At 40.5% G+C, this 22,263-nt stretch overlaps 1 protein-coding gene and 1 long non-coding RNA gene across 3 annotated transcripts in view; one reads left to right on the top strand and one right to left on the bottom strand.

Moving 5' to 3' along the window:
* The window catches only part of castor2 (cytosolic arginine sensor for mTORC1 subunit 2), a 25,219-nt gene extending 8,764 nt beyond the window's left edge, over window positions 1-16,455 (top strand). For both annotated transcript variants that reach the window (XM_026181390.2, XM_026181389.2), the window contains exons 3-10: window positions 5,319-5,389; window positions 7,014-7,207; window positions 10,016-10,148; window positions 11,487-11,610; window positions 13,200-13,310; window positions 14,232-14,314; window positions 15,348-15,442; window positions 15,978-16,455. In XM_026181390.2, the coding sequence (XP_026037175.1) occupies window positions 5,319-5,389; window positions 7,014-7,207; window positions 10,016-10,148; window positions 11,487-11,610; window positions 13,200-13,310; window positions 14,232-14,314; window positions 15,348-15,442; window positions 15,978-16,040 (874 nt within the window). In that variant the 3' untranslated portion in view covers window positions 16,041-16,455. The remainder of the gene's footprint in view (window positions 1-5,318; window positions 5,390-7,013; window positions 7,208-10,015; window positions 10,149-11,486; window positions 11,611-13,199; window positions 13,311-14,231; window positions 14,315-15,347; window positions 15,443-15,977) is intronic.
* LOC113030197 (uncharacterized) lies at window positions 1,982-22,263 on the bottom strand. The gene is made up of 3 exons (XR_003273560.2): window positions 22,123-22,263; window positions 18,784-18,860; window positions 1,982-2,283 (listed from the first exon to the last, which is right to left on the bottom strand). It is a non-coding gene; the product is annotated as an uncharacterized LOC113030197 (long non-coding RNA).

Raw genomic sequence — 22,263 nt, 5'->3', positions numbered from 1 at the left:
ATCCTCTCTGTACTCTCCCATCCTCCACCTAATGTTGTTGAAGCAGCAACCTCGGCACCCCTTCGTGCCTCCCCTTTGATAAGCCCCTACAACAGTGTTCTTTCATCCCTATCATAGTTCTCTGCTGTGCCTCCTTCTTCCACTGAACATAATATGCATGCATGCGTAAATGATTTCCAGATTTGAGAACTAAAAAGTTTTAATCCAATCTTTTCCTGTAGTTTTTTCATAGACCATCGCATCTTCTTCGCCTTGTCTATTTTTGCTCACATTTACAAAATTGACTCTATTTAGAAATTAATCAAATTTTATGACTTGACCGAAGCTGGAAAAACTAGCAGTCCTGGAAACGTTCAAGCATGCTCCTAGCAGTCCTAAGAAAGAAACTCGATGCCAGCATGTGGTGATTACATAACATACCTCTCAGTGGAGCCAGCTGATGGAAATGCCCTGTGGTTCTCCTTTAGAGTGAAATTTGATGCTTCTATATTTGAGACGAAGTAAGTAGAATGAAATGCAAAGTATCTTCAGATGTAATCATATGAAAGTATTCTTCCGCGTATCACTGGAAGAATATTGGCATATGCCAAAATAGTATCAAGTTATAGTCGTTCTTGCGTGCACACAGTTTAAAATCAATGTAGTGAGTGCCAACACAATCAACTGCTCATCCCACAAGAACAAACACAGAGTCATGTAAAGGATACAGTAGGACAAAAAAAGTACATTTTCTTAAGCTGCTAGGGTAACAAGCAGAGTGAAACACCTGCCACCACACAGGTGAGACAGTTGTGAACCATTACTGTGTACTCAACTTGATCGCTTAATATGTTTCTTGGTTCAGCTGTTGATTGGCTCTTAAAGGCAGGAGGAAGGCAGCTGTCATCTTTAGCATTTCATTATTCTACAACAGATTTCTATGCAGGATTCATAGACTGCCATGTCTTTGGATATAGTGTCTCTGTGTTTATATGGAGCCAATACTGTCTTTCTAGTTTTAGGCAGGATTAAAAATGCTTCTTATGAACACTCCAATCAGACGACACTGACAGAATAAGGAGATGGTACAAGGAGATGCAACCCCTTCATGAAGCAGCCGGAAGAATAATTTTACCATGTTAAATAATTCTTTCTGGGCTCGCGTTCCAGCTGAATGTAAATGTGTAGGGATATTGGCGGCTTCTCTTTCTAAATTTGACAGCCTGCCTTTGAATGAAGAGGAATATAATGATTGCAAACACTGAGCTAAACAAACATAATAAAAAAAAAAAATAGCTGGTGAAAAGGACGAATGCTTATCACACCGTTCCCATCCCTGGCAAATGTTTCACCTGAAGTCTTCAATTGGTAGGAGTTCAATAAAATTTTTAAAATATCTATAAACCACAGACTGTATATAAAAGATGGAAGAGTAGAACCAAGGCAGAAGTGCATTAATTATTCATTCTTTCTTCTGGTCAGCAGATCGATTGCAGAAAGAACTCCACCTGTATAGAAGTCTACTAGAAGACAACACTTTCCCTTGATTCATGACCTCAGTAAACTCTTTCCTGATGAGTTTATGGTCTCAATAACTACTTCCCACTCTTACCGAATACAGCATGATGCTTATGCTGTATATTATGGCCCTGGTTCAGATTGGATGGAGATAGTCAAATTGGGATGATAAAGGAGGGCGGACTTACCTTTTGCAGAGTCCAGTGTTTCTCACACATAGGGTGGCTTAACACTGGGCGATTCATACCGTGAACAAGCATGTTTGATCCCTGCATTTTAAGGACTCGGGCATACACACCCCCAGCACAGATCTTCATCAAAGTTGCTTTTAGTAGCTTACAAATATGTGGAAGGCCAGTGTGTCACCACTTCTCTATTTAAGCCACAAAATGCATGAAATTGGTGACCTCATTGTGCTTTGTAAGCACCTCAAAAGATACTGAGACAAAGTGAACTGTATTCCAGATACACGCCGACACCCAGATATATTTCCAGCCACCCAAGCCATGTATTTTTTTATTTTCATCACAGAAGCTATCTGTTTTTACATGAAACAATCCCCTCGTTCAGATTTTCAAAGTTCAGTCACTGCTAATTAGCCATCTCTGGCCTGTTCTGACTCCTGTTTCCTCTGGGTGGGCTATTCAGATCACTGTTGAGTCAATCCCCAGAGACCCTAATCTTGTGCCTGGGCAGACTCCAACTCCACAGTCTTGGACTCCAGCTTGCATGTTTGTTCTGGTGTGACGATGGCTGCGAGTGCTGGAGGGTCATTCTAACCAGAACCTGCAGCAGATGGAGAAGTGGTTCACATGTGTCAATACGATGAGCTCACCAAGGCTGCGGAACAGGACTGCTGTCTCTCACTGGACTTCAAGACCTTGAAGTTTGAGCTCACTAACTGATAGTTCCTCCATTATGTAGAGAGTTCATTATTATTATTATTATTATTAGAGTGGAAAATATTAAATTTATCGGCATGTCTTGTTTCATGCACCCCAGTCCCGTGTGTCAGTTTTCACCACAAATACAGACTAATTGTGTAGGAAATACACGTCTGGTTTGACATCTCTGTAGCTGCATCCACCTTTTATATATACTCTGTAATGTAAGTGAAGCCACTGTCTTAAGTTAAGAAAAAAGGAAATATCTTGTCAAAGACTAAACAAACCTTAGATCCAGATTAGATGTTTGATTCTGACTTCTAGTGCCACTGACATCGATTCGGTCAATAACCAGCCCTAAATATGAACATTGGTGATGTAAAGATATGGAGATATTCTCCTTATTTAAACTCTTATTCTGTACATTCTTTCAATTCCTCTCCAACTCCTAAATAAAATGATGTATGACTTTATGCAGATCATATATCAGCGTAATTCCATTAATATGTGCCCTGAGTTTTTACAAACACATTTGCAGTGCAGTGGTTGACAGCATAAACTCATTTAAAGGCTCCCTGTGAAGTTCCTTGCAGGCACACAGAATGTGAGTAATGAAGGCTGAATATTCAGAGATCACCCCCACAGTCGGGAGTAGCACAGTAAATCTGTGCTGCTGATCTAGATGGAACAATGTCAAAGACTGAAGTAAGTCATTGATTAGGTGTGTTGCCAGCCCGGGCACAAGAAAAGCCTTCAGTGCACATCATTCTAATGTTCTCGCTCTGCAAAACACCCTGCAAGTCAAAGTGACTGTTGACAGCTCATTTAATGCCAGGAGGAAATCCTGCTGTTCCCTCTGAGAGCCTTTCTGTTATTCTCTTGTCATTATTCACACCTTTCAGCCAATATGAAGTGTGAGCTTTCAGTAGCTGGTGTGTAAAGAATGTGATTATCAGAGGAGCGTTGTGTGTGTTGTTTTTCCTACTGCACCGTTTTCCATTTGTTGTAAAATCTTTGGGGCACACTTTTGTCTCTAACATCTTTTACCATCTGAGAACAGTTTAAATGCGATGATCTGAATGTCAAGAGGCAGATGTGGTCAGATCTGACTAGTGGTTTTCAAAAGTGTCCTCTTAACAAAATTTGATGAGGAACACTGAGTTGTTAATAATCTGTCACTTCTATATGCCATTTACCTCAACAAGGCACATGATGATGCAGAAACGAGGCAGTCAAAAAGAATCAAAATACAAATAGAAATGTAGGTGGGATTTTTCTGTAACGCCCCTGCCCAGATGGGCTTATCAACAGACAAATCTGAAATATATGAGCGCTCAAACAAGTGCAAATCTCAAGTTCACAACAGTTTGACTATGTGCATATCTCCTCGGAGATTGGTTAGAGCAGCAGTTAGTACTGTTTCTTCACAGCAAGATCAAACCTCCTGGTTGGCTGGAGCCTTCCTGTGTGGAGTGTGCATGTTCCAGGCTGTGTGAGGTCTCTCCGGGTTCTTTGACGTCCTCCTACTGTCCAAACACATGTATGTTTGGTTAACTGATGATTGGAATTTTGCCGTAGGTGAGGCTGCAAAGTGCTTAAGTGCAGTACCGTGATGTATGATTATGTGTGAAAAAGGTAAATGTGGCTTATAGTAAAGAGCACTCTGAGTGGTCAAATAAGATTAGAAAAGTGCTAAACAATAAAAGCTGGTCCATTTCATGCTGCATCCATAATATGAATTAGCATGGCATTTGCCCAGTGCTCTGGTGGGATGAGTCAGACACGTTGACCCTGAGGGCACTGAGCTCTGCGTGTGTGGGGGAGAAAAAGCTTTTCCAAATCTGTTTTTAGGCAGTAGCCAAACATTTTAAGTGTTTAAATCAGATATGACTGAGGATTTCTTGGAAAATAGCTACTCAGATCATTATCAAGACTCAGCTCAGTGGCACAACTTGCTTTTAAGACTTTGTCTCCACTGTTGTTGTGCTGAAATTATGCTTGTGCAAGTTTTTCATGAGGTCATTGCAAGTTGCAGTAAGTCAGGTAAATTATAAGTCCAAGACACAAACGTCAGCTGGCTTGTGGTCTGTGTAGAGGTGGTCAGTCAGCAAATTCACTTCTTTTAATCGCATAGTGACCAAAGATTCTTTATATAATTTCCAGTAAATGTTTGTGTGAATCTACAGCTACACTGGCCTTTTATGAGACTTTAATTCTCACTGTTAAAGAAACCAAACTCTTAGACAGATAAACCAAAGCTAAAATGAAATGATTTTAATTCCAAACACTTATACCAAAGTTGTATATGTATATGTATGGCCTAAAACGTACTTACAGATAAGGTTTTTAAGCTAAATGGGATAAAATGGGATTTCTGTCAGATATAGATGTTTTGAGCTCATAGCCTCAGTATATTTTGTGCATTTAAAAACATCTCTGGATCACGGAGATTCCTGTCAAAGCAAAATTTGCCTTTGTCTGTTGGAGAGGGGTAAAGCTGCCCAGCACTTTATTAATCACTGGGTTTGTGAGCCTCATATTCAATAGAAGATGATGAAGACATGCATTCGTCCTTGTGGGTGTTTATTTAAAGGGGACCTAATATAATTTTTTCCTTATTTTTTGTAATGATGGTGGATGGTCAAATTAAACATGGTCAAAGTTTCAAATAATCACATAAGCATTTGTGATTAGATTGTGCCAAATGCTCAGTTTGAGACAGATTTTTCTGTGTTTACTGACTTTAATACCCTTCTGCACTTATTTTATACCCAGAAGCACTACTTTGTACAGTCTATAGGTTAATTCCACATGATGTGTGTGTTTATAGTGTGAGGAAGGAGAAACAGTGAGAGATTATTAAGATTATTTTAAAACTTTCCACATATATTCTCCACTGTTTGATCTGCTCTCCCTTTTCTTTTCCCTCCAATTTAGATGCAAGTTTTTCAGTTTGACAGAGACTCCAGAGGACTATACCATCATCGTCGACGAGGAAGGATTTAAAGGTGAGCCTCGCTTTGTGGATACTAATCTTTGAAGTCACTGTGGCAACCAGAGACCAGGCGGCAAGAGAAGGTCGCATTGTGTAATCTATGATTCTCACCAGCACCGCGCGGCTTCAGCTGACACTGTTTGAGCACACTTTGTCATTATAGATGTGAGGCCAAGCTGCTGCTCGCTGTGTTGGCTGAGTGAGTGAATCCGTGTCATTACACACCCTTCTCCAGGGTGACCCTCCTTAGTTACCCTGGAGACTACAGGCTATTTGTTGCGTAACTGGTGCAGGTATTTTCTACTGGTGGCTGGCTCTGTGGGTTATTGTCTTTCTTATATTGAACTGAACTACATTGTGAAATTAAATCATACTGGAAACCCCCAAGAAGATGCATACTATATGCACCTTATGCATGTTGATTATGGACAATTAGTCCCTAATTAGCCCATGAGTGCACAACCCAGTTCAGTCCACATGTCTTGGGTAGATCATACTTTGTATGTTGTAAATTATATTTGGACATGGATGCAGTTTTGGTAACTTTGCCTCTTTTCACCGTCACAGTAGCTTTTAAATCAAACCACCAACATGCGGTTTAAGTCTAGACTTTCAGCTTTTATTTGAGGGGTTTAACAAAAGTATTACATAACAGTTTAAAAATTGCAGCCATTTTTATACACAGTCCCTCACAGTAATTGGACATTTCACTCATGGGAGTATCATTGCCAGGTGAGCCCTGTTCTCTTTTTTACTTGAATCGGAACTCACCTAGCAACTAAAAGTTATGCTTTATTAGCCTTATTTCCTTTGGGATTAATAAAGTATTTCTAAAAGGTTTATATTGATTCTGGGTTTAAAAAAATAAAGCCAGCTCTTCTTTTTACCAGATGTGTTGCCCCCTAATGGCCATTAGAAAGAAGTCCAGCTCTTCTTTCTCCATGAGAAAATGACCCTACTTCTCACTTGTGCTATGACTGCATTAAACACTTTGTGTCGAGATAGTGGTAGTCTTAAGTTTTCTTTAACAACTATGAGCAGATTCAGAGTTAAATAGAGGATGCTTTAGTGCATTGACGTCTTATTTACACAGTCTGTGGTTCTTACCTGCGGGGTTCATTATTTTATCCCAGTCACTGGTGTAAACACAACCGTGGCTTCTCTGTGTTGAAGTCATTAGACAGCTACAGGCACCAGTGACAGGATAATGATAAATGTTAAAGCTCAGAGTTATAATGGCTCAAGAAGACAAAGAGAGTCATCAAGGCACAAATCTGACTCACGAATGACTCAGAAAGGGAAATGCTGGTCTAATATTTAATGCTTTTGCTCTGTGACCTTACCTCAAAGCTGTTAAAAGTATCATATTCCTAATCAGTCAGAAATAAAACTGTATTTATTATGCAAAAGTGAGTACATTACAGATCAAAAAAAGAAAGAAATGAGTGCAGATGAAAACTACTGATACCCAGCTTGTTTTCTTTTTATTCCAAAGAGGTTGTTGGTAAAGATTAAATCCATCCATCTGTGTTGCTGCCTCTATGAAACAATCTGTCTCAAATCTTAACCATTAAATTTTGTGACAGCCAAACAACTGTACCAGCTCCACTCCCAACTGTTTCTGATTTCATTTCCAGAGCTGCCCCAGTCGGAGCACATCAGCGTTGCCGACGCCACGTGGGTGGCCCTTAACGTGGTGTCAGGAGGTAGCAACACATCCACTTCACAACCCATAGGAGTCACCAAAATCGCTAAATCAGTCATCGCACCACTGGCCGACCACAACATTTCTGTTTTCATGCTGTCGACGTATCAGACGGACTTCATCCTGGTGAGTGTGAATATTGTTCATGTCAAGGTTCTGTGTGTGAATGGTGTGGGTCTCGACAGCCACGTGATGCTCTCAAAAAAATGACTCGACACACGGCTCGAGGGGCTGGAGTTATCCCAATTGACATCAACCAATACCATAGGATTAAAAAATGGGTGTAGTCTCTGAGAAAGGTTGGCACAGAAGCCCCTTAAATATCCTTTCTAATAACCAGCAGGGGGCGTTTTGCACAACAATTTATGACCTCGAAACTAGTTTTGCACTATGGTTTCATGTAGAGTACAATAGACAATATGTTTTTGGGGTGAGGCTTCTGTCAGTTTCACAATTAGATCTTCCCTTCATTCTTCCACACTATCTTTTGTCCTGTCTCCCTCCCCCTCACTCCCCACTGGTTGCAGCAGCCTCCCCTTCCTGAGCCTGATTCTTCCGGAGGTTTCTTCCTGTTAAAAGGGAGTTTTTTCTTCCCACTGTCAACAAGTGACTGTTAATAGAGGGTGGTCTGGTTCTCTCTGCAGTAGTGTAGAGGTTTACCTTACATTTTAAAGCGCCTTGAGCAGAGTTTTGCTGTGACTTGGCGCCTAATAAATAAAATTGAACAGAAATCAAGAACCAAGATGGTGATGCCAAGTCCAAGTTGAGACTTTAAAGTGGGACTTTACAAACCCATGACATCATGGTAGCCCATCTTTTGTATATAGTTGTTGGATGAGAGGCAATACACAGCTGTATACACTGAACAGGCCATCACTCCATCACATGCTGAGCTAAATCAGAAGTAAACTGTTTGTAGTACCATCCTCTGATCTCACAGGTATTTTAATGGCGATAAGTAGAAAAACAGCACTAGCAACTGCTGCAGTGAGAGCCGCCTCTCCGCTGCTTATTTGCATGCTCAGTGGGAACCACTGGGATGCATTTTAATTGATATGAATCCAGACTGTGCTTCAGGTATCATGACAGCACTTGACCTCACACAGCCCCCCTCCCCCGTCTGTCAGAGTGAACTGAAAGTGCAGTTTCTTTTTCAGTTCTGTTTAGTAAAGATGATTGTGTGTTATGAGCCAACAGTTGATCTGCTTCTTAGCATGCTCGGTGTGTTGCATTATTTGTCTTTTATGCAACTCCTGGCAGCACAGTTGTTTACATCTACAGTGCCTGATATGAAAAAGCAATAACCTTGGATATAGTGTACCTTGCACGGCCCCACTTCTTTTGATTTAGGATGAAATCCTTTCTCATGCCTTTTTGGCTACAGGGAGTCTTTTTTCCTTTCTTTTTTTATTGCCTTGCATTAATGGAAAAACAAGGCCTGCTGACCAGCTTCAGCATGTTCATGAAAATGGGAAAAAAAACAAAAAACCTGTGCTGATGTTGATAATCTGTTACATAAAGGGGATCAGCAGATCAGCCTCTTGCTGGAATTTAAGGTATCATACTCGGGGCATGCTTCCTGTCTCGACACAGGCTCCTTCCCACTGTCCTAATTGTTGGTATATAAGATGAAAAGAGGTAAAGAAAACGTCCAACACTGACCTTGTCATCCACACCCACAAGCCATCTCCTACCTTCATTTCACTCTGTGTTTCATTGCATTACTGAATCCCTCAGCAGGCCAAAAGACAAACCAGCTTAAGATGTTTTATTTTTTCACTGCTATGATCTTTTGTGTTACATAAAGCGGTAAAGCCTGACCCAAATGTTGAATACACTCATTTCAACAGAGCAACAAGCATCCTGACTGAGTCAGTCTGCTCAGATCTGCCACACACACCAGCTTCTCAGGAGCAACAATTACAAGAGCGACAGCTAATACGCCAATTAAATTCGTGCTGCCACCCTTCCCACCTTAAACAGAGATCAGCTTAGTTTTAATTAGAGACAGCAAAGTTAAAGAAATATAAATATTAATTGCTTCATTACCATAATAATTTTGGTGGCTTTTTCTCTACCCCTGCTGTCAGCAATTAGTTTCTAAGAAATCTGGAAAACTAATTTCCTTGAAATTTGCTGTGAAAAGTTCTGGCTCCCCGAGGTCTTCTTGACCCTTTCAACTTAATCTTCCAATTCTCCACAATACATATCAAAGCCACATGCTCGTGAACCCCGCTCTTAATGCAATTACACAAGGACCAAAAAATGCAAAATGCATTTGAGTGAGTCATATCATGATGATCTGATTAGACTGTAACAATAATCATCTTAAATGCATTGGCTCATGGCCAGTTCTCGCTTTTCATGTCTTTCTTGGTCTGTTTGCGTTTCAATTTGCTTTGTTTTCCACTTCTAACCGTTGTATGCTCCTTTTCTTTATGTTGCACATGTTTACCTTCGTGTATGAAAAGAGCTCAACAAATAAACCTGCTTTGACATATTGCTCAGCCCTAATGATGCAGGACGGCATGGTTGGCATAAGAGGCAAAGATCCATGTTCCATTTTGTCCGCCCATGCTAATACTCAGAACTAAAGGCTGTGTTTAAAGCAAAGAATGCAGCTTTACTGTCTTCTCTGCTCCTCCTCAGAACATATAAATCTGGCTGAATATGAACAGCCCAATCCCATTTTCTGCTCATTATCAAAAGCCATTTTGTAGGAAGTCATTAAAAGCAAATGTAGATTAGGCAAGCAAGAGAGTGGGCACACTGAAAATAAATGAAAGCATTTCATTGGAAAAAAGCTCGGGCTAGGAGAATAAGAGTGGGATTTCCCATCAAACGATTTCTCTGAAAATTCATCGACATTTCTTTCCTGTTACATATTCAGCATTTACTCTTGACCTCTGAACTCGTTCATGTTGCCGTCCCCAGGTTCGAGAGCGAGACCTCCCGATGGTCATGCACACTCTGTCTTCCGAATTCACTTTGTTTCGAGTGGTCAACGGGGAGACTGTTGCTGCTCACAATCTGGGGGTGACCAATGGCTTTGTGAAACCAAAACTAGGTAAGAGTTAACAAAATAATTCAATATTTCTGTCTAGAGAAAAGCTTAATGCTTTCACCCTGCCTTTAACAGCCTTTAATGTGGACTGACATTTCAATATTTCTGCCAACTTGAGGGGATCCATGGCCAATACTTGGGCCAAGACGTCCAGGTTACTGGTCATTGTTTATTAACACGGATCCATTTTTAAAAAGCCAAATTGTCGCCACTGTGTGGTTTTGAGATTACATCTGCACAAATGCAATCTGCAATGCGATTGGACGATAGTGTATTGATACTGAGATCTCTGTAATCGGAAATGGGTTTTGCAAAGCACTTACAAAATGTTTTCAGACTTGTTTCTTCAACGTAATAATCTCTGCATATTAATTTGTGCTGTTTCACAGACATTAAAGTGGACCCATTATGTTAATTTCCAGCTCCATTTTTTTTTCTTGGAATCTATTAAAGTATCTCTTTAAAACAAACCTTATATAGTACAACCTCAGTTCATTCAAGCCATTATGACTCCGTTCTTTCTCCCTTTGAGACCACTTTCTTTCGATTGGCTGCCCCTCGTGCACAGAATGTTAAAACAGCAGGTGGGTGGGGCTTCTGTGCTCACACCCACAGATCACCATATTAACATCCGCTCTCAGTGGCTCAGTGGTTAAGTGTTTACTGCACGCTGAAGCCTGTCCTTGTGGCCCACATTTACAGTATTTAATATGAGCATCAACGACTGGAACAGCATGTATATAATATAATCTGGCCCCCTTTAAGACTAGTCCTGGATTAAAAGAAAATTTAAATGTTTCCACTACAGGAAATGGGATATAAAATCTATAAAATGGGATTAAAATGTAATTATGCTTGTTTCTCAGCCCTGAAATAATAATACATTTGTTGTGGATTTGTTTTTATTACGGGTGAGATGCTTACATTTTAAGTTTATATATAAATAAATGCGTAAACTTTTTCAGCATTGTTTAAATATAAAATGTGCAAACATATACATCAAATTGTGTCTAATTAACCTTAATGTTTAAAGGTTTATTTATGATTGTAGAAACGGCTGTTGGATAATCTCCACTAAAGCTCCACTTAAGTGCACTGTGGTGCTTTCAATTATACAGCACACAGTCTTTATTGCTGTTCATACAATTTGTGTTTTGTTCCTGTTGGTGTACAAGCTGAGCTTGAAAGCTCCTTCTTAATGTTGGCAAATGCAGTTTTCAAGCTCACTTTTTCACCCAGCACAGACAAGGGAAGTCTAAGCTCAGATGAATGGAAAAAGGATGATCAGAAAATGTATTGCCATGTAGTCTTTTATGTATTATCATGTATTATCTTTTTCAGTGCCCCGTCCTATCATTCACCCCTTATCCAGTCCCAGCAACATGTTCTGTGTGACCAGCCTGGACCCAGACACACTGCCCTCTGTGGCCACTCTGCTCATGGACGTCATGTTTTACTCTGGAGGGTAAAACATTTTATTACTTCATTAAGGCCCTGAAGGCCTTTTGCATGTTTTGCATGTTGCCAGGATTCCACTCAATCACTGAGAACATTAGGACAGCATCTCTTTATAGTCTATTAATCAAATGTAGGATGTTACTTAAAAGGGATAAAACAGAAATTTAGCTCATTAAGAGAAGTTTGGCCACAGTGGAAAGTAGTATTCAGTTTTTTGTTATCTAATTATCTAAGTTAATCTAAAGTTATCTGATGTCTTCTGCTGGAGCCTTGTCAAGTCTGAAAAATTATCTTTACTGCCTTGAATTATATAAAAGGGTAAAATTCAGGAAAGCTTATTTTCTCGAGAATAGAAGACTATTTTCACTTTCATTTCCTAGACAAGGAAGGAAAAATTAGGAGATGCTAAATGGTGGCATTTTGAGAAAATGTTCTGGAGCTCAGCCCACACATGAGGCTCAGTGTCAGAATGTGTTGACCTGTGATGCATCAATTTGAACCCTTCTTTCATCTTTTATATTTTTCACACATTAATCATCTTCGTGTAAGTGCAGCACCAGAGCGTAAGACTAACCCCACACAATAATGAGAGAATAGTGTAAAATGATTCCATCCATTGTGTGTTAGTCTGCATAATTTGAGGGTTGTTTTTTATACATATATGTTGTGTGCAGTAATACTTTAATTAGAGACCTTTTTGGTCCTGTCAAAGCAGGCATTAACAATGACTGCTTTATTCCACTTAAATGAGGCAATTTTAAGGCCTTTCAAGGTGTTTTGTGTTCGTTCACTGAAATGGCTCACTAGGATACTTTAGAAATGTAAATTACAGCACTTTTTCAATGGGCATTTTCTTATTTTCTGGCTTTTGACAGTCAAAACACCTGCTGTGAAATAGCTCTATAAACTAAAGGGGGGAAAAAAGGAAGTCCCAGTCCACGTTGTTGCACTGCCACCATCTCTGATTATTAAATCAGTGTTGGTGTGGCTTCTCTGAGTTGAAAGTCCAGCTTGACAGGGCAATCAAATTGAAATTCTAGCTTCCGATTTCAAATGGAATATGCCATAAAGTTTTTTTAAAAAAGCAAGAAAATATAGGATTTGTTTTCCTCCTTAGAAACAAGATCGAGAGGTACTCAGATTCCCATACTTGGGGCAGCAACTCCTCACTGACCCAGATTGGATATTCCACACTTTGGACATTTAGTGATTTTTCGCCGCTCGACTGAAGGGCCTTTATCACAGGCCCCGCCCACTTAATGTCTCTAGCTGTAGTTGCTTGAAGATGTCAAATGTCTTCCACTTTCTATGGTCTCTGATGGACACATTCGAGCGAATCGCTTCCAGTGTGTACATTGTTTAACAGATAGCAGTTCTATGACCTCATCAACTCTCACTGTTAGCATTGTTAGGGAACCCAAGGACAACATTGCACACAGGCACGGACTTCAAAATCTTCCTTTTTTTTAAATGGAAAACCCTGAGTTCTTCAAACAGAAACCAGTCTACCTACTCAAGCTGTTAGGCAACACAGAGAGAAATTAATCAAAGTGTCACAGGTCCAATCAAAAACTGTATTGTTTTTGTCTTTGCCAGGCAAAAAGAGTCTGGAGCATCCAGTGAAGACTCAAACCACATCCGCTTCTTCTCCTTCTCCCTGATCGAGGGCTACATCTCTCTGGTCATGGATGAACAGACCACACAAAGGTAGAAGAAAAACACCCACCACTCAACATTTCATGTGCACTGCTGTTGTGTAATTAACTACACTTGTTCTTTCAAGGTTTTGTTGTCTGTTAATCCCCACTAAAAGGACAGCTTGTATTCATGCAGGGGAGTGCGTTTCTGATTGTTGTTTGAGGTGGTGATTAGTTTGTTGCTAGGCAATAAGCAGAGCTATCGGGTGTATTGCACATAAGTCACAGTGGGTTTCAGTCTGACTCATCTACTCCCTTAGTTTCTAACAGTGTACACTAATTAAGCAGGAGGGCCATCAAGGAACTTGAGCAGCTGCAGGTCCCACATGGTTTCTCCTGTGTTAGCATCTGATCAAAGGCTGCCAATGAATAAAAAAAGGTCCGCATTATATTGGTTAGTAACCTCTTCAATCCATGTGGAAGTAAAATAACAACTGGAGTGAACTTGAATTGTTAAGTTTAGATTTTGTTTCTGCAGCATGTAGGTCAGCAATGTCCCTACGTTTTATGTAAGACCGAATGTGTTGCCTTAAAGGGATGGGTCACCCAAATTACTCTGCCTTACAATGGCTCTTTTCTTCAGTGCAGCGGGGTGCACAGCAGAAACAGACTTTAGCTGTTTTTGCACTGTGCTGAGTGGCTAGTGGCTTCTTCTGATGCACCTTTATCTGCTAACCATGCCTGGTGTCATAATTTGTTAAGTAAAGCAAAAAAAGGTCAAATAAAGCCAAAGAGTTAATGAAATACTGGAACTGAATGATTTAATACTGTGTTTATGTCTTATTATTGGTAACAATTCAGAAATATAGAAATTGTATGACCACACTTGTGTTGCATAAGTGAGTAACTTAACCAGCCTTTATGTGGTACAATTGTATTTTAATAAATACTGAAACTAATATAATTGTTCTGTTTTTTTTTCTTCTTCCAGGTTTCCAAACAATGTACTTTTTACCAGTGCCTCTGGTGAGCTTTGGAAAATGGTTCGAATTGGAGGGCAACCTTTAGGATTTGGTGAGTATTTTTGTTGCTGTAGTAATGGATAGAAGCAGGCCACATGCTACTACAGATTGATGCCAACAAAGCACATGTTCAAGTATCAAGATCAGCGTTGTCAGAACTGGTTTGACAACCATCCCAGTGTGTAGTTAACAGTCTTTAGCATTAAAAAGGTGGTTCACTTTTTACCAGGGTAGATTGCCATACTAACTGCAGGTTATACCTGAGATAAAAGATTAACAGGTATGAAACCACCACTGAAAACTGTGTCACTGTTCCTGGAAGATCTAAAGTCTTTATCTAACCCTAAACAGACAATAAAAAAAGACTATTTCCAGGAACTTTTTCCTGTTGCCTTTAATGTATGATCCTAAAACAAGACACCTATTTGTACTTGTAGGTTAAACCTATGTTTAAATTATATTTTTTGTATTCATTTCTTTTTTGCTGTGAGACCATTAAACACCAGGGCAGCAGGTGAAAGTACAAAACTGCACCTGTCTTACACACACCTGAAATTTCATGGAGTAGTAATAATCTGTCAGATTCCCCCCGTGCATAATGCTGCGATACTGAGAAGTCTGTGAACTTACAGTTATTTGTATTTTTGTCGGCTTTCCTTCCTGGCTTCAAATAAATGAAATTTTATTATTGCTGACCAAATATGTGGGTGTAATCCTATAGTTTTCCTCCCAGACACACTCAGACTGCTGAGACAAATCTGCAGCAGCTGTGTTGTTTTATAGTTTTCCTTTGTAAAGTCGGTAGACCTTCTCATTTTTCTGTTTGGTTAGAGGCTTATGTTAGTTGATAACTACCTTCATATAACAGCTTACCTGAGCATCAATAATCAGGCTAAGTGAAGCCTTAGCAGACAAAAAAAAAAGCCAGAATTTCACAAGAAGACCTCAGACCTGGCTGCTCTAATCAGGATAATAAGTGTTATCATGATTAATGTGTATTGTATTTATCAACATGCTTTAATGAGTTGTAGAGTGGTTGTGGGGCCTGTTGAGAGGTTAAAGAGTGTGTTTTTAATGGTCTGCAGATGAGTGCGGCATCGTGGCTCAGATATCAGAACCGCTGGCGACGGCTGACATTCCAGCTTACTACATTAGCACCTTCAAGTTTGACCACGCCCTGGTAAGAAACAGTTTCTACTGCATATGTTTGGTTTGTAATCAACTTTTTTGTAATTGTTGGGCTGTTTGGTTAGTCTAACCAGTTCATGACACCATGATAGACTGTATATAAAAGATGGACATGCATAGCACATCTGGGTCTGTAGAGTGAAGCTAGTGCAAAGGTGTCTTTAAACTTGCATTCTTTCCAGTGGCCAACAGGGGGTCGCTTGTCTAATTTGTATAGAAGTCTTTGGGAAAATGGCTTTGTGACTCCAGTAAACTCTTTCTTATTGACTTAATTCACTAGTTTCAAGTCAAGATTTTTAGTTCTTGCTTTTCACTTCCAGAAAACCTTCAACTCGAGGCTTTAAGAAGACACTAGGCACTGATCTTAGCAACTACGTCCATCTTTTATATACAGTTTATGGCATCAGCATAGGCTCTAAGCAGCTGGAGAGAAACTGTTTCAGCTTTTTCAGATGTTTTTGGGGCCATCAAAAACAAATGAAAATACAATCAGAAAGTTCTAATCAGTTACTTTGCGTCTTCTTCAGGTTCCTGAAGAAAACATCCAAAGTGTCATTGGCGCACTGCGGACTGAGAGTGCTGCACAGTGAAGGAAGCTGGAGAAAGCGATGACGACTACCATCTCCAAAGTCATTTTGTTTAAAAAGTTTATCATGTCCAAAAAGTGCCAAGAGCTTGCTAGCGGACTACTGTGGGTCAACTCTGAAAGGAAGGACGGAGGGAGAGAGGAGGGTGACAGTGTGTTAGGGAAGCCTTTGTTACTCAACCATTTTCTTTACCCCCCCAACTACTCTTTGCCTTCCTTCGTGCCCAAGTCCCCTCCACCTCCACGCTCTGGTAGTTTTTGCATTAGTTTACCAAACTGTCTCTTTTCTTCTCTAAAGCTGCTTCTTCCCACTCCCTGACCCTCCTGAGCACCCTACTGTATTAGTTACATAATTCCTCTCATGGAAAGATGACGAATGTACTCTCAAAGCAAAATAATTATTATATATAGTTATCAAATTCTCCTTTTTTGTTTGCTTTGTTTTTCCACAGGTCATTTTTCTCAGTGCCAACATGTATGAATGCCTAAACCGATGCCTTTGTCTAAAATACTGCACATGTGCAATTGAAGGAGACAGCCAGCGTTGGCGCTTGTTTTTGCTTTTTAGTCATCGTTGAACGTGTTTTAATCATCGATCTGACTATTGAAGTCCCCCAGACTTAAAATCAGTCTGGCGAAACGTGAAGTGAATCATTTTTTTTGTGCATTTAATAAGTTACATCCATGCACACTGTGAGCAATATGATCGACGGGCCAATCAGGATCCGTAGATTTGATTATTTTCAGCGATTTGGCTGATAGGCGTCATTTTTGCGAGAGGTTGTTGATTTATTTGATTTTGGATAGGATATAGAAAGTTCCCAGTTGACGTATTCTTAATAACTTCTCCCACAGTGTCACAATCAGTTCAAAACGTCTCTGAGCCATTCCCATCAGCCTCTTCTGCACACTGTTTGTTACCTGAAATGGTCAACATGGTGCTCATTAGACCTCTGAAACACTATCACGTGAGCATTACAACCACTCCCACACTAACCACTATGTGCCAAATTTAGGGTCAGTTTGCCACAAAATTAAATTTAAGTCTGTACCGTCTTGTGAGGGTTTTAAATTAGCTCTAAATTGTTATTTCTCTTTGTTCATATTGTGTCAGTTAATCTAATTTAAAACATAAAAATTGCACACTGAAATCAATCTGGGTTTTCCTTTTTTTATGGAGGGTCGAAAAGTGTTGATTAAAAACTCCATCCAGCCATTCTCTTCCACTTATCCTCCTCATCTTTCAAACTGAGTGAGTATTAATCAGTGGACGTGAAGAAACTGATTTTAATTGGTTTAGTTTGTATTAAAAAAAAATAAGAATACAAATTTAAAAATGCAAAAAATAGCCATTAAAAAGTGTAAAGCTGGGCATACACTGTGATTTTTGGCCCATTTTGAGACTATTTTTCACTCGTGCGACCGTCTTGGGGATCGGCCTGAGTTTAGCCTTAATCCTGTGTCGTGGATTGTGTAGTATACCTGAGAAGCGATTAACACCTCACTTCATGTTACCAAGCTAAAGGTCACGTCAGAGCATCCTGACCTATGAATTTCTAACCTCTGCGATTCAGTCACACAGTTTGAGCGCAAGCTGAATAACGCGACTGAAAGAAATCGCACAGTGTATGCCCAGCTTTAGTAAAATACTCAGTGCAGATCTATACCAGGCACATAAAATTTCAAATTACCTTTACAATCTTCCTCGTACCCAGAAATATATCTGAAACTCCAACTGATATTGATTCGATTGATGGATTAAAAAAAAAAAAAAAAAAAAAAACGAAACCCCGAAGATAATCTTTTGAGGTGGATTCGTGATCCCACCACATCGCATTAACTTTACAATGCAGGTCTGTGTTCAAAAGTATGAAAGTAGAGGCTGCGGGGGGACAGGAGGGAGCGGCTAGCTCCACCCTGTCAATACTTCAAATAAGCGCGTACCAACAACACTGAACACGGTAAAAATAACAGAAGTTCCTCCACGAGCATCTGTCTCATTTAAAGAAACCGTTCACTACTAAATAGTTGCTTTTGATGGCAATCGTACCAACAGCATGACCCGTTTTCCAACCTTGTACTGCCAAAAACTCTCATGTTTGAGAGCAATTACGCCGACACTTTCCAGTGACCGTGTTGCTCACAGTGTGCATTGGAGTGAGAAACGCTGAAAAGATTTGCATCGACACTAGTAATAAATTACTGAGCCACTTCCATGAGCTAGAATAATGTCAGTGCAAGTGTGCTAACATAAGCTACGGTTCACACAGGGGAAGGAAGGTTACACTCCGAGCCCTGGTGTCCATTTTGGTCTTGAAGCTGCCCCTCTCCTACTCCAGTCTGCACTTTAATGCAGGTCCCACCCCCACAGACCTGCTGTACTGATGTGAACCCAGAGAGGGCTCTTTTCTTTAGCTAGATCTTGTCCACATGGAACGATTTCTGTTGGTATTAACCGTTGGTGATGATGTTTTTCTTCCTTTTTGTTTTCTTCTCTTCACACCACCTTCCACCTATCTGCAGCTTCTCCTCTGATCACATTTGATTAGTAGATAATCTGTATTTATCAGTGTTAAAACATGAGGAAGGTGTTATTTCTTCTGATTGCATTTCAAAGAGAAAGCCTTTCATTTTGAAGCTTCTTTTGTGGGGAGGGGAATAAATGAAAAAAAAAATAAACTAGCTGTTTTTTGAGCTGCTTGCGTGTTCACTTTTCACCCATGTGTCATTTTACTGTATTTACTTACCGACAGAGGGGCTGTGTACTCGAAGCAATAAACTAGTGATGTCGCCTCCCAATCTTGCCTTCAGAGCTCCAGTTTAGCTGTGAATGAGACACATTTTTTTAACACAAAAATGTATGAAGTGTAGCAGCCATGGATGAATTAAATTAGTGGATATCACATCCCCACTTGACGATGCTAAAGATCCGTGATGACATGCTGAGTCATCCCCCAGGTCTTGCACTCTTCACCTCTGAGTCAGGCTGGCTGGTGGCAGTTGACTCTTTTATCTGCCAACTTAACTGCCCTGTTAGCATTAGTCACTGAGTGGTGGTAGCTAATGCCAAGAGGGGACAAATTTTGTCTTCATTGCAGTATTTATTTATTTTGCTTTGCATTTTAATGAGTACTAAAATGAAGATAAAATTGCGTGTTCAACTCTCAGGGGTGCAGTTTCTTTGCATGATAAGGACCAGCATGAGGGCTGCCACAACTATGGGATTATCCACACTAGGAGAGCGCTGACTAAGCCCAAAGCACATGCGACATGTCCCCATGCTGGCAAAGATGGCTTTTGCACAGCATTACACACTCCTCTCCAAGTTTAGCATCCCAGTTTCGACAAAGGTTGAAGAATGGTCAAAAACCACCTGCCCATCTTCCCCGATTTGGTCTTTGAGCTAACGGCTTCATGTAGCAAAACCACTGTCTATCCATGTCACTGTACAGCACATAGACAGTACAGTGGAGGCTGGCTTAGACAACCCACCGCCTGTGGAGCCATTCCACAACCATGGAGTAGATGGCCACTCAGCACTTCCGACAAGCACCGCAGATTTTAAGCAACTTAGCTGGAGATAAAGGGCTCAGGCAGATAACTGCAGATGCAATGAGCTCGGTCACTGGGCTGCAGATGTACCAGATGATGTGCCTGGCAGAGAATTAGTCACTGGTTGGTTCCCCCAGGCAGCCAACTGGACCTAGCAGTGCCATCTCTGGCGGTGTGTGCTCCAGTCATTGAGATGAGAGCCTCCAAGTCAAGTTCTACACTAGCTGACCAGGACCAGAGTCCAGCTACAGGCCTTCACAGAGACCAGATGCCTAGAAAGAAGAAGCCTTAATCCACCTACGTTTTGTTCAGCATACACAAATGCTCCTTCATTGCAACTGTTAAGTCTGGGTGCATTAAAGGCTCTGACGACAAACAGACTTTCATGCCATTTGTCATTGTTCTGCTCCAATAAGAGTGCTTCCAACAAGCTGTGTGACTGTACATATTTCCTTGTGCAAATCAATACAAAATATCTACATTCAAACAATTGCAAATCATCAGTCTGCAGGTCACATAAACCAGATCAGGCAGGTGATGTCTTTCTCCACAGACACATGGGAGGTTAACGGTGCCTCACCTACAGTGCTACAAGTTAGCTGACTGCCTGCTCACCTCGGTGGCACGCTTGTGCCCTCTTTCTGTGAGTGGCGAGAATCATTGCTGCAGGTCACCAGTTAGCATAGAGCACCAACAGTTTTTCTTTGCTTCAGGGTTTCAGAGCATATTCCTCGAGGGGAATGGTAATCTCATGGACCCCTTATAAAGGGGTTCCTGTGAGGGATATTCATGATGCATGTAGTTGGTCATCACTGCATGCTTTTGTTTGGTTCAGTCTGCTGGACACGACGGCTCCTTCAGTGGTTAATTCGATCCTTTCTCCTGGGTCTGCCACGCTGCTCTATGGGGAGCGTGTAAATGTCTCTTACTGCAGGAGCTGTACAGAATGACCAGACTGAAAGGGAACAATGTGTTATGACTATAACTTCTTATGTGTGAAAAACTAAGTACTTCCTATGAATCAGTAGCTTCTAGAATCACTAGCTTTTATTTTTGCACCGCTGGCACTGCTGCGTGTAATCTGAAAAACAAACATCGTGCAGACCAGAAGTGAAAGACGTCAGTCGTGTGCCTGCAATGACCCGCCAAGCGCAAACAGCAGCAGTGATGCTATCGAGATTTTCATCAACAGTCTTTGTTGCATCATTACGACAGCGCTCCAGCAGGGGTTTGTTTTCCACTGGTGAAAAGACGATTTTCAAACCCTCTCTGGGGTGTGACACACTCTGAGGGTTAATAAATATATATTTTAAAAAATAAAGATCGGTGTTAGTTTGCATTTGAAAATGAACATTTATTCCAGCAACTCTGAAGATCATTATAATCCTAGACTATGAGTCATAATGGTTTTTGTAACTCCATGATCCTTTATGATCTGCTATCTCAGAAAATGTCTTCAGAGAAGACAATTTGGGATGTTTCGGCCCTTTTCTCAAAAGTAAAACTTTCTTTCTTTACTTCTTTGTAAGAAGGAAAGTTAGGACAGATTCTGTGAAATATGCCTGTACATTTATGCCCCCCAGAGCATGAAATGTAGTCACTTTGGATTCTTACTTCTAGCTTCACATTTCTATAACTAATTTCTGATGTCAGGAAAGTCAGTCTAGTACAGATAGCCCAACACCTAAATCTCTATGTAGAGAGTAAAAGGTTACAGACCACAACAAAACACCAAAACGTGCCATTTTGAGTAGCAGTACTGGAAGATTTCCTCTGAAAATTCCCACTTTTGTGGAGAATATACGGAGAAGGGAAAAATGGCAAGATTTTACAGGCTTACACGTGTAGGCAGCTCAAAGGTGCCAAAGCCTACAGGTTGTCAAATGGTCACAGTGTCGTAGGCTGTACACATGACGTAGCGCACAAAGCTAACATCCGCTGTGACATCAGAAGGGTGCACGCATTCCGTTCAAAGCCAAATATCTCCATCTTTTATGTACAGTCTTCAGGTTACATCTAATGTTTGTTATCAGCTCATCACGAGCCATTAGCTGCTGGTCACATGAGAGACTTAAGCTACACAAAAGAAAGATATAAGCCCAAGGCTCAAGTGTTCCCACCTAATCTGAGCCAGTGTAGGGAAAACCTCATCATGAGCTGCTATTTAGGTGGATCAACATTACTGACACTAATAAGTGTTTATAAAGTTATAAAACAAAGGCAGTTTTCTCACTGATTTCTATAAGAAATGGACTTCTTTTTGCAACGGGAGCCTCCTACTGGCCATTTCAAAGAATGCACTTCCTCACTGGCTTTACTTTTCAGACCTGGAAACCTACATCCATCTTATATATACAGTCTGTGGCTAAAATCTTTTTTTTTTTTTTAAAGTGCATTGCTCTCCTCTCACCCCACTCTTCCATTCTTTGAACTTGATGCTAGCCCACACAGGTGCTATAATGAATGATCTATAGATGAATGATCTGATTTAAATTAGAACTTAAACACAGAAAACACATTAGTGCACACCCTACCTTTCCCTTGGTCCCTGTCTTCCTTGCTGGGCTTTTTCTTCCACAATGCCCACGCTCCACTCCAGCCTGCAGAAAATGGACAGCAATTGACAGCAGGGAAGACTGCAGGTATATCAGTTGTCTGTATTATCTGACCTGAGT

This window comes from Astatotilapia calliptera, chromosome 10, assembly GCF_964374335.1.
Source record: "Astatotilapia calliptera chromosome 10, fAstCal68.1, whole genome shotgun sequence".
Taxonomy (NCBI): domain Eukaryota; kingdom Metazoa; phylum Chordata; class Actinopteri; order Cichliformes; family Cichlidae; genus Astatotilapia; species Astatotilapia calliptera.
The sequence above is the reverse complement of the archived record's forward strand: the minus strand, read 5'-3'. Positions and strand labels throughout refer to the sequence as shown.